Below are 13180 nucleotides of genomic sequence, written 5' to 3' on the forward strand. Positions count from 1 at the left end.
GAATTTTAACTTAAAAAGTGATACTTGCAAAAACAGAACAATGCTACTATACTACTATAATGGCTATTTTAATTACAATTTATTAAGAACTTTAATTGTATTTACTATGAAAAAATCTGTAGCCAAAACAGGATACATTCAACTCCCTTTAAAATTGCATTCTCTTATTAATAAAACAGAAACAATGTTATGATTGCAATATTTAAGCTGTTAAAATAAAATAATAAATTGAGGGAATAGTAATTTAACTGCATTGGAAACAAAGTCCAGTCCAAAGTTAAATGGAAACACTTTGTTTTTCTTGCTAAAGAATGCAATTTCTAATTTCAGTTGAATGATGCTTTGTACCTTATTGATGTTTGGCTCCTCCATCATAGAATTTTTGATGGTTTCACAGTTGTCCTCTAATGACTTCATCAAGAAAGAATAATCACACGACAGAGTAAGATACGATGTAACATGCAGAATACTAGGGATATTTCTTAAATTATGTTTTTCGCCAAACTTAGTAACATTGGACTAAGTTATTATTTTTAAAATTTCATATATCTTAAAAGAAGCATGTGTGTGGTGCAGAGTCAGGGGTTAAGGAAAACTTAATCCCTCAAAATTCATTAACAACCACTATAAATTTTATTCAACCTCCTGAGAAATTTTTACTCACTTAACTTTGAAATGTTGATATTAAAGCAAGATTATAGCCCAAGTACTTTATAAATTTCAGAGCTAATGGTGCAAGAGTACTATCAACTGAAAATTAAAGTCAAATTGTTCTCTTATACAGTATTATTTCTTGTCTCCTCACTCTTCATGAAAACATCATGATTAAAAAAATTTTATTTCTAGGTCTCTAATTCTCGCTTTGTCTTGATTGAGGCAGAAATACTCAACTAACTGCTTGGAGGAATACATGATTCTTTTTTTGTGAAATAATAAAAGTATACTTATTTTTTTTATTAATTTAGTATATGTGTATCCAACAACATATTAATACTATCACAATAAGGTTGTTATTTAAAGGTGTAGAGTCTCTTTTTCTCTTTTTTATTGAATTTATTGGGGTGACACTGGTTAATAAAATCATATAGGTTTTAGGCACACATACTTCTTAAAAGGGGATATTAACACTAGTTAAAGAACGAGCTGGTTCAAGACCTTTAGTTTTTCTCAGAAAATGAAAGAAAACAGAAAAAGGAATCAGGGTGCCAAGAATTTTTTTTTTAATTTGGTCAGGAATGATTCAGATGTAGTCTATTTATAGTCATCTGCACTTAATTTCCAAATAAATACAAATAGGGAAGACCTTCTGTTTTAAAAATGCATGTAGCACTAAAAACTACATTATATAGGAAAAGAAAGATCTGAGGATACAACAGAATTTTAACATCAGGTAAAGAACATTTCATTTTCAAAGACATAAAGGAATAAAGAACAGTAGCACTTCCAAAATATTCTCCATTATCTGCCACCTAATAACAACCATTAATCATGAAGTTTTTAAATAAGTTAAATGTACTAGTTAAAACACAGCAAAGTGAAAGGTATTATACTCATTTTGCAGATTAAAAAAAACCCACACATTAAAATACATAGAAAACATTTAGGTTACTGATATAGAGCTTTTATTCCAGCATTCATATTACTGCTTTTGATTAAAATGATTATAATACAAAAATAACTTTACTTATTTATCTGCTATCTTTCCTTACTCACTCTGGTTTCCTTATGTTACTCTATTTCCTTAATGATTCTATCCCTTGATTCTACTGGACAATCTAGTGGTACAGTCTTTTGTTTTGTTTGTTTTGAGAACTATTTCATTTCACAAATACACTAAATATATCAGAGGTAGAAATTTTTTTTATTTTTACAGTTATAGTAATCAAACATGACAATGTTTTTTAAAAAATGATTTTGTACTTGAAGTTATTATGCCAAATTTGCATATTCATGTAACAAGGTACTTCAGAGAAACTGAAGAAGTAACAAGCACAGTAAACATGCTTTTTATTCAGAGCAATCAGCAGTGCTTTATACACTATTATCAGAATACTTTAAGTTGTAATAAATTATTTTAGGCAAACATATATTTAAAATAAGAAACATTACCTCATCTGTAAACATACGCTAGTCTGACACTCTTATCTAGTAAATTCACTTTTAATTTTATTCATCCAAAAACTTGCTTAAACTGTTTTACTAGTTCATATGCTAAATATTTAAGATATAGCTTACTTAAGGTTATATAGAAATACTTTCATTTGTATTGTATCTATTGGATTTATTATTTGCTCAGATTTTAATATTATACTAAGGTACATATGTCAAAAGTCTTCTAAATTAGCAAAAACACTAAATATTGTTTCTTGGCCTGGCTAATTCAGATATATTTACATAAACAGGCAAATACTAATTAACCGCATGTATAATTGCCTCTAATAAATTAGTGCTTAGACTGAGAGACAATGAATTATATGTAATTTTCCTTTTTTCAATGAGGTTAGATGTCATCTTGCTTTTTGCTAACTTGTCTATTAAGAAACCATTCTATTTCCTAATTTATCCAACTGAAATATCATCCTTTTTTCCTTCCACTTCAAAAACTTGCTTTCAGACAAGTTCAGTGAACCACAGACCAGTTGCCAGTCTTGAACACTTTGTTACTAGTCCATGAGAAGATAAGGAATTAACTAAATCCACTATTTAGTTTACCCTATATTTTTTTAATAGCAAAATTGTCTCAATGAAGGAAACAAAATGTTAATTTACATTCAGGTACAAGTTTCCCATAACAACAAATTGGAAGTTTTTAGTAGCACTGAACTGAGAAGAATAATCATTATAATGATAACATCGAGGTATAATCAACCTGTTACTATATTATTAAAATTAGTTTGCAAAATTTCATTAAGAAGCATAATCAACAGAGTAAAAAAAAAAATTGAACGTACATATTCGAAATGCTTTCAGTATATAAACCTAGTTTCAATTAAACTTCTAAGATAAACTTCTTTTAACTGTCACATGAAAATCATGGGAACTTTCTACTTTGTCTCTTAAATGGTGATCATGAGAGTTCAAAACAGGAAACAAAGATACAGAATCTTAACCAATATCTTTTGGGAGAAAAGTCTCAAATACATCTGAATTAGTTACTTTAAATAAGAAAGATTTAAGAAAATACTGACCCTTTCTCTTTCCTATTCAATTACTTTTCTATACATTAACTGCATAGGATATTTTTATGACATAAAAATTAGTTTTATTTTATTTTATTTTTTAATATATTTTTATTGATTTCAGAGAGGAAGGGAAAGGGAGATAGAAACATCAATGATGAAAGAGAACCATTGATCCGCTGCCTCCTGCATGCCTCCTACTGGGGACCGAGCCCACAACCCGGGCATGTGCCCTTGACCAGAATCGAACCTGGGACCTTTCAGTCGCAGGCCAACGCTCTATCCACTGAGCCAAACTGGCTATGACAAAGTTATTTTTATTTTTATTTATTTATTGATTTGAGATAGAGGAGGAAGGAGAGAAAGAGAGAAACATCAACTTGTTGTTCCACTTATTTATGCATTTATTGGTTGATTCTTGTATGTGCCCTGACCAGAGATGGAACCCTAACTTTGGTGCGTTGGGATGATGCTCCAACCAACTGAGCTAACCAGCCAAGGTTAAAATGAGTTAAACAGTCTATAAAAGGCAACTTATTCTTTATGGTTACATAATACAAAAGACTTCAATAATAAAACAGTAAGCAGGTTATAACTTATACGAACCTCATTTAGGCACCTTTTCTTCGTAAATATATTTCTGATAAAGGTTTCCTGAATTTCTTCTTGCTTCACTAAGTACTGCCAAAGTCTTTTCACAGACAGTGCCAGGTGGTGTTTGGATCTGCAGAGAGACAATATATTTAATTATACACTTAAAATTCTGATTAACTTGACTATATCTACTGAGTGTTATATAAATATTTATAATAATATTTAACTAGAATTAGACGAAATCCTCTTGGGTTGCAATCAGTACTAGTAGACTTTTTCTTAAAGGACTGGATGGTAAATATTTTAGGCTTTGTAGGCCAGATGGTCTCTCATACTATTACTCAGCTCTGCCAATGAAGTGGGAAAGGAGCAGAGATGATATTAAAATGAAAGGGTGTGGCTGTGATCTAATAAAACTTTATTTACAATATAGGAGGAAGGATTTTGGCCCACAGGCTGCAGTTTGCTGACCCCTCACCTAGAAATATAATAGTATGCTTCCTAGAAGAGATCTACAAGCAGAGCTACTGTGTTGTCTGTAAACACATACCAGTCCATGAAGTCTGTTACTGATGTGCAATGAGGTAAGAGCTTATGAAAAAAAATGTAAATGAACTATCATTAAGTCACTATAGTAAGACTTTGATGAAGCAAGCACTGCACTGATTTACCTTTTACACCTCACAAACAGCAAACCAGATTTCTGGCTATTTTGAATAGCACTGCTCGAGAGTGGGTGCCAGTAAACTACGAGCCTGCCTTCCATTTTCAAAAATAAGGTTTATTATGTAACAGCCATGCCCATTCATTTACCACTTACAGTTCATAGTTGCTTTCACTATACAATGGCAAGGCTGAATAGTTGCCACAAGAATTGTAAGGTCCCCAAAGCCTAAAATGTTTACTTATTTGGAACTTTGCAGGAAATGTTTGCTAACTCTGGACTATAATATGCATCACACAGAGTCACAGAGATGAGCCTGGAAGAGCATATTATACATAAAAGAACTTAAATGTTTTTTCTTCAAATACTACCTAAAACCACTCTTGATTTTGTAAAACTCATACTTCAAAACAATATCCATAGGAAAACCTACTTGAAAGGAGTGTTTGTAGGTTCCAGCAAAGCTTTGTGGCGGAGAATTGCAGGACCTGCAGACAAACTCTCTTCAGAAGTATAACTTGCGATATAGTTTTGAGGGGGCCCACCATGGACTTCAAGTCGTCGGAGAAGAACTTGCTCCCAACATTGAAGAGTTTTTAGAACTGCATGACAAAGTGGTGAACTAACAGGAAGCTCTAAAATGAGAAAATAAAATTGACCCGCATTTATCTTCTGTAGTAAAATGCTATACTCAACTGTAAGAATAACTGAGATATTAACACACATTTTGTCAGAGGTGATGTGAAAGAGGAGGGCATAGAATTCTAGAGTATAAAAAAAAGGACAGCACCCGGCTGGTGTGGCTAAGTGGTTGAGCATCAACCTCTGAACCGGAAGGTCAGGGTTCGATTCCTGGTCAGGGCACATGCCCAGGTTACAGGCTTGATCCCTATTAGGGAGCATGCAGGAGGCAACTGATCAATGATTTTCATCATTGATGTTTCTATCTCCCTCTCCCTCTCCCTTCCTCTCTGAAAGCAATAAAAAAAAACGTATTTTAAAAAAGGATATCATAAATTTGTGTAACATTTCAACATAAATAGGTGGCCAAGGACATCAACAAAAAATGGGCAATCTAAGTCAAAATTATATCATAGCTTTACAACTAGTACTTGGAATAATATTTATGCCATGATTTAAATAACAGCTATGTCAATTACTGCTTTTGACTTTAATTTCACACAAAAAAATTACCGGAATATTATAAAACTATGTCTGGGAAGAAAATTAATTGCTTTAACCTTTGTATCAGCACAATTCTGTATAGCATATAACTACAATTTGCTTAGAAAATTAAATAATTCACAAAAGTAAAAAAAAAAAGTTATGTAATACTATGAAATGCAGCACTTTCCAATTCTCCACTTCTATACTCTTGAATCCTAATCCTACTCTCAACTTTTAGCTCTTTACCTACAAAAATCTAAACATGTTCATACTGTGAATTCTTAATCTTTCAATTTTAGAAATGATCTTCTGATATACTACTATAGAATATGAGAATAAACTCTCTCCATCATTCCAATATAATCACATAATAATTTTTTATTAAATTGGCATTTTAGCCGAAACCGGTTTGGCTCAGTGGATAGAGCGTCGGCCTGCGGACTGAAAGGTCCCAGGTTCGATTCCGGTCAAGGGCATGTACCTTGGTTGCGGGCACATCCCCGGTGGGAGATGTGCAGGAGGCGGCTGATCGATGTTTCTCTCTCATCGATGTTTCTGACTCTCTATCTCTCTCCCTTCCTCTCTGTAAAAGATCAATAAAATGTATGAAAGAAAAAAAAATAAATAAATTGGCATTTTAGTTTTCACCTTTATATATATATTAAATACAGATCACAGCTGAATCACTTGGTATCCTAACATGACTCTTTCTTTCCTATACTACGTTTCCTCCCTTGGATTAATCTCTAACTTTTCCCATTTACTTAGTTTTCTATGTGTCTACCACTATTAAATCTCCCAATATCTCAGCTATGGCTATAATTACAGTCTCAATAAAGTCAATCACATCAGGTTCAAATTCCCTGCTTTCTTGTCCTCCTAAGAGCACTAACAAGGTGATAGACATATCTATAGACGGTTGGGTTGGTTAACAGAAACCTATCTTCTACAATAGGAAGTTATTAAACTTTTTCTCCATTATTTGAAAAAATACAAAATAGTAAATCAAAAGCAATGGCAATATTAATTCATGTTAAAATATTTTTTAGGGGGGATGAGGACACATTTGTAATACCTTAACTAATAAAGAATATAAAAAAAATTTAAAAAATATATATTTTTTAGCCCAGCTGGTGTGGCTCAGTGGTTGAGCATCAGACCATGCACCAAGAGGTTACTGGTTTGATTTCCAGTCAGGGCACATGCCCAGATTGCAGGCTCGATCCCCAGAAGGGGGTATGCAGGAGGCAGCCAATCGTTGATCTCTCATCGATGTTTCTCTCTCTCTCTCTCTCTCTCTCTCTCTCTCTCTCTCTCTCTCTCTTTCTCTCTCTCAAAAAAAAAAAAACACAAAAAAAAATATTTTAAAAAACAAATAAATAAAATAAAATATTTTTTACCTGCAAGATCGTGACCTGCAAAGGGATAGAAAGTCTTCAAGTTGTTGAGTACCAATTGCACCATTGCCAAGCGCATCAATGACCAACTAAAAATAAAGCAACAGTAGATCTGTTAAATTTTACTCAGGGATTTAAGAATACACCACTCTCTGACCCAACAATTCCACTACTAGTAATTTATCCTAATTATATACTTCCACAAAAACAAACAAAAAAACACCAAATGCATGTAGTAGTCAAGTCTGCATTATCTACAATAGCAAAATACTAGAAACAATCAAATTATCTATCAAGAGAGTACTGGTTAAATATCTACAGTTTTGAACCACGGAATATTAGGGTAGCCATTTTTAAAGAATGAAAAAGGATCTCTAAGTGTTAATATGGTGTGGACTCCAGTATGTATTGACAAATAAAAAGTTATGGAACACTACATATAGTATGCTACCTACAGGGGAAATACAAGATTTCACACATACACACACATGCTTAATTCTGCAAACAGAAAAATAAGCCAGAAACTGTAGAGGGTGTAGAAGAGACATTAGCTGGAAGAGAGAAATGGTGAGACTTCTTATTTCACATTTTTATACAGTTTTATGTTTTTATTTAAAAATATTTCAGCTTCTCTTTTATTTCAAGTGACACATTTATTTCTTAGAGTAATGGCTTTTTATTTCTTTAAGCTGTGGTAAACAAATCATAAAATTTATCATCTTAACTATTATCAAGCATACAGTTCAGTCGCATTAAATATATTTATATTGCTGTGCAACCATCTATTTCCAGAATCCTTTTCATCTTGCAAAACTGAAACTCTATACCCATTAAGCAACAATTCTCCATTTCCACCTTCTCCTAGCCCCTGGCAACCACCATTCTATTTTCTGTCTATGAATTTGATTACTCTAGGTATCTCATATAAGTGGAATTATACAGTATTTTTCTTTTTGTGGTTTAATTTGCTTAGCATAATGCTGTCAAGATACATCCATATCATAGTAGCATGTATCAGAATTTCTATACTTTTAAAGGTTGAATAATATTCCATTGTACATTTATATCACATTGTGTTTATGCATTTACCTGCTGATAGATATTCAAGTTGCTTCTACCCCACTGGCTATTATGAATAATGTTGTTATGAACATGGGTGTACAAACACCTGTTTAATAACCTGCTTTGTATTCTTTTGGGTATATACCCAGGAGTCAAATTGATGGATCACATGATAATTCCATTTTTAATTTTTGAGAAACTGTCATACTGTTTTCCATGATGGTTGCACCATTTTACTTTCCCACTAACATAGCATAGGGTTCCAGTTTCTCCGCACCCTTGCCAACACTTTTATTTTCTGGATGTGTTTTTTTTCGATAGTAGCCATCTCAATGGGTCTGAGATCATCTTTCATAGTGATTTTGACTTGCATTTCCCTACTGATCAGCTATAGTGAGCATTTTTTTCATGTGCCTTTCAATAAAGGAGTACTTCATTGGTCATTTTTGTAACTTTTTTGGGAAAATGTCTATTCTAATCATTTGTTGATTTTTAATTGGGTTGAGCTTTTGTTGTTGAGTTACACAATTTGATTTTTGAGCCATGTTAATATTTCATATATTAAAAAAACAACCAAAATTAAATCAACAAGAAATAATCAACACATTAATAAAAGCAAGGTAACAAATATACCAGCACTCCTACATATAAGAATAATACTCATTGAGGGTGAATGTTTTGAACATTTATGATTCTTATCATATATGAAATAATTTTTAAAACAGTGATCACTGACATGTTAGCATACTAATGTTCACTGAAAAGACATTAGATTTTCTAGGATAAAACAGTGGGAATTATTTACATTAGGGAGCAAAAGCCAAAGACTAATCTGATAGTAACATTTTTGAGGACTAATAAAAAGTATAGGTCATCTGTGGAATTATTAAGAAAAGGAATTTACCAATTTCAATTAAAGAAATCTAAGTTAAATGTGTTATAAGTCCTAAGCCACTAGTTTCACATGTACTATTTTCAAAAATATTATATATGACATTTTTTAAAAAAGCTTAACATTAAGTATTCCATACCTGTATGAATTTGAATTAGAATGCTCTTGGAGATGGAAATCTGAAACATCATCATCATCATCATCATCATCACTGTCCACACTCTCCTCTGAATCATATTCTCTACTTAGGGAAGGGGGTAAAAAAGGCTAAAATAAAAAAAGTTACAGAATTTACCATGAACTATCTGATTTAATACATTGAATTACATAGTCTAATATTAGCAATTTATCCCATTTTCAGATATTTTGTTATAAGAAGTAAAACCAGCATTTGATTTTTTCCATTGATTTCTAGAGAGTGGAAGGGAGGGAGAAGGGAGGAGAAGAGAAAGGGAAGGAGAGAGAGAGAGAGAGAGAGAGAGAGAGAGAGAGAGAGAGAGAGAGAGGAGAGAAATGTGAGAGAGATACATTGATTGGTTGCCTCCTGCATGTGCCTCTACCAGGGCTGGGGAATCTGCAACTGAGGTACTTTCCCTTGACTGGGAATCAAACCCTTGACCCTTTGGTCCATGGGCCAATGCTCTAACCACTGAGAAAAACTGGGCAGAGCTGCTTCTTTTTTCTTGACATTCTATGTCTTTGACATCACTTTACACAATTTCCTTACTTATTCATCCATTCAACAAAATTTTATCAGGTATCTACTGTGTTTAAAAAAGCATCCTATATAATAAAAGGCTAATATGGAAATCGACCAAACAGCGGAACTACTAGTCGCAATGACGGGCACTGACCACTAGGGGGCAGACGCTCAACGTAGGAGCTGCCCCCTGGTGGTCAGTGCGCTCCCACAGGGGGAGCACCGCTCAGCCAGAAGCTGGGCTGGCGAGCACAGCGGCGGTGGCGAGAGCCTCTCCTGCCTCCGCTGCAGCACTTAAGGGCCCCTCAGAGGACATCCCTCGAGGGGTCCCGGACTGTGAGATGGCACAGACTGGGCTGAGGGACCCCCCCCACCCCCCAGTGCACAAATGTCGTGCACCAGGCCACTAGCACTTGATAAGATATATACACAGTCACTGCCGTCACAGAGCTTATAATTTAATGGAAAAAAATAGGTAAATAGTAGAAAGCTAAGTAGAGTGCATTTATAGAGTGTAATGGAGTGTCACAAATGAGTTTTAAGTAGAGGACAGGTAATAAGATTTATGTCAATAATATTACCAACACCACTCACTTATGAAAGAAAAGTCAAATGGCAAGAGTAGAAATGGACACATCAATAACTAAGGCAAGAACTGGCAGTCTACACACAAGTGTTAGTGATGGAGATGAAGAGAAATAACAGATTTATAGTGTATTTGGGGGAAAGCATTGACAGATTTGCTAATAAATCTGGAGAGCAAGAGAAACAGAGGAAAAATATGATTTCTGGTTTGCTGGCTTGAGCAACTATAAGGATAAAGATGCCATTTACTAAAACAAGAGGACTTTGATTGTTAAGAGAGGAGGTATTAGAGAAAATAAATACCAAAACCCAAATCTTGAAGATCAAGATTCACAGGTCAAGTAGAAAAACTATGAAGGAATTAATAGTAAGGTTAGGGGAAAAAATTGAAGAAAGCAGCATCGGAGAACAAGAGTTTAAGTATTTCAAAAAGAAGGAAATGGTCAGATGTGCTGTATATTGCTAAGAGGTAAAATAAGATGATGATCAAGAAGTTTCAGTTATATTTGACATGTGTGCCACCTGAATCTCAAGAACAGCAGTTTCAGCAGGGTAGTTGTGTGAGATGTCATACAATAGGTAAATATGAAAGGGATCTAAGGTAATAAAAAAATGGAGCCTCCTCCTTTCAAGTGGTTTCACTTCCTGTGGTTTCAATTACCTGTGATCAACTTCAGTTCGAAATATGAAATAGAAAATTTAAAAAATAAAGAATTCCTAAGTTTTAAAATGCGTGCTGTTCTGAGTAGCATGATGAAATCTTGCATTGCCTTGCTCTGTACCACCCAAGATGTGTATCAACCCTTTGTTCAGTGTATCCATGCTATAAATGTTACCTGCCCATTATCACTAAGTAACCATTTTGGTTATCAGATAGACAGTGTGGTATGGCAGTGCTTATGTTCAAGTAACCTTATAGTAGTCTAATACTACGTCACAATGCCTACAATTCATCTCACATTATCGCATCAAGTAAGCATTGTATCATCTCACATCATCACAAGAAGGGTGAGTATAGTACAATTAGATATTTTGAGAGAGATACCAGTTACCTCCCTATTAGAGTTTATTGTCATTATAATTGTTCGATTTTATTATTAGTTATTGTTGTTAATCTCTTACAATGCCTAATTTATAAATTAATCTTTATCCTAGGTATGTATGTATAGGAAAAAACAAAATATATACAATTGCCCCTTGAACAACATGGGTTTGACTTGTGTGGATTTACTTACACATGGATTTTTACTAGATCCACATAGTTCAAGCCTGTGTTGTTCAAGGGTCAACTGTATTTTTGATCCGTGGTTTGTATGCAGCTGGCTGACTACAGTTGTACGTGAAAATTTCAACTGTTTATGTGTGTGTGCGTGTGTGTGTGTGTGTGGTGAGGGGCTGGTACCTCCTCTGGATTCAGCCTTCCACTGGGGTCTTGGAACATATTCCGCACAGATAAGGACAACTACTGCATATAGTTTTGAAAAGTTGAATAAGAATAGAAAGCAGAGTCTGGCCAGTATGGATCAGTGGTTGAGCGTCAACCTATGAACCAGGAGGTCACAGTTTTATTCCAGGTCAGGGCACATGCCCAGGTTGCAGGTTCAATTCCCAGCCGATCAATAATTCTCTCTCACCATTGATGTTTCTATCTCTGCCTGTCCCTTCCTCTCTGAAATCAATAAAAGCATATTAAAAAAAAAATAGAAAGCAGAGAAATGGAATAGCTGAAAAATTTGGGGGATTAAAGCTGGATTTGGAATGGGAAACAGGAGAGCACATTTCTGCCCTGATGGAAGGAGCCAATAGAGAGGAGAGAACTGAAGGCAAAGCAAAGAGTATAGAAGAAAAGCAAACATGGGATTCAGAAGAGAAATGGAGTCTTTGATAGGAAGGACTCTTCATAATAACAGGAGGAAAGAAGAAGATGAAAGGAAACACAGTTAGAGCTTCATGACAGGATGATAAAAGAGTTTTGTCTAATTCTATTTTTTAATGACCTAAGATATGAGGTCATCAATTAACAGTGAGAATGAAAGAGATGTGGGAAGTTTGAAAAGTTATACAGAAACATAGCAGGGAGGACAGAACTTCTGGAATAGCTGAGTAAAGAGGTTTGGTAAATCTTCTCCCCAAAAAGCAATAATAAAACTGCATAAAATTGTCAAAAACAATCATTTAAAGATATTGGAAAGTGACCACATGCATATAACACATTAAAAATATGTAAGAAATATCTACTGAATCTCTGTAAAACAGTCAGAATCTGGCATTTTAGCCAGGGGCTACCCTCATCCCCACCCCTGCCACTCTGTGGTACAATTGTTCTATCAGGGCCAGAAGGGCAGTCTGTGAGGACTAAGAACTCTGCTTCTTGACCAAAGGAGGTTGACTTTAATAAAAATTCCATACCCCATGGCACTGTAAAAAACTACAGATATCTCATCATTAAACATTTAGGGAAGGCTAACATCTCATCTATCCTGAGGCTGTGATACAGACTGGGGCAAGAGCAGACCAATCAGAAATTTAACAAGAAGATCCAGGTATAAGAAGAACATGTTAATCAAGAACCCTATATCCAGCAATCTATGCTTCAAAAATGAAGATGAAACAAAGACATTCCCATATAAATAAGTGCTTAGTAAACATTTGTTCAATGAATAAATGACTGTGCAAATGTCTTTCTTTACAGTGAAGCATAAAAGACAAGAGAAAATAAAAACTGCTGCTTATATAAGAAATTTGTCTGATTACAGGAGAAGACATATACAGGTAGTTCTTGCTTGGCATGTAGTGCAGGAATATAAAAATGTCTAAGCAAGCTGGAGCCATGCAAAGCAATCTTAATAATCAGTGGAAAATGACAAGATTCTGTGACTATTTTTAAAAAATATATATTTTTATTGATTTTTTACAGAGAGGAAGAGAGAGAGAGAGAGT

The 13180-nt window shown here is 34.2% G+C and overlaps 1 protein-coding gene across 16 annotated transcripts in view; it reads right to left on the reverse strand.

The window, feature by feature from the left end:
* DMXL1 (Dmx like 1) overlaps positions 1-13180 on the reverse strand; it is a 139838-nt gene that overhangs the window by 34357 nt on the left and 92301 nt on the right. For 13 of the 16 annotated variants that reach the window (XR_002826570.1, XR_002826572.1, XM_006081120.3 and 10 more), the window contains 4 exons: positions 9095-9222; positions 7005-7090; positions 4871-5072; positions 3786-3903 (listed from right to left, as the gene is read on the reverse strand). Coding sequence is in view for 12 of the 16 variants with exons in the window: in XM_006081120.3 (XP_006081182.1) it covers positions 3786-3903; positions 4871-5072; positions 7005-7090; positions 9095-9222 (534 nt within the window). In the remaining 4 variants the exon portion in view is untranslated. Of the gene's footprint in view, positions 1-348; positions 412-3785; positions 3904-4870; positions 5073-7004; positions 7091-9094; positions 9223-13180 lie in introns of those variants that run through there. The other 3 variants (XM_006081119.3, XR_002826604.1, XR_002826599.1) reach the window with 3 other exon arrangements.

The sequence above is a fragment of the Myotis lucifugus genome, unplaced genomic scaffold, assembly GCF_000147115.1.
Source record: "Myotis lucifugus unplaced genomic scaffold, Myoluc2.0 scaffold_0, whole genome shotgun sequence".
Lineage (NCBI taxonomy): Eukaryota > Metazoa > Chordata > Mammalia > Chiroptera > Vespertilionidae > Myotis > Myotis lucifugus.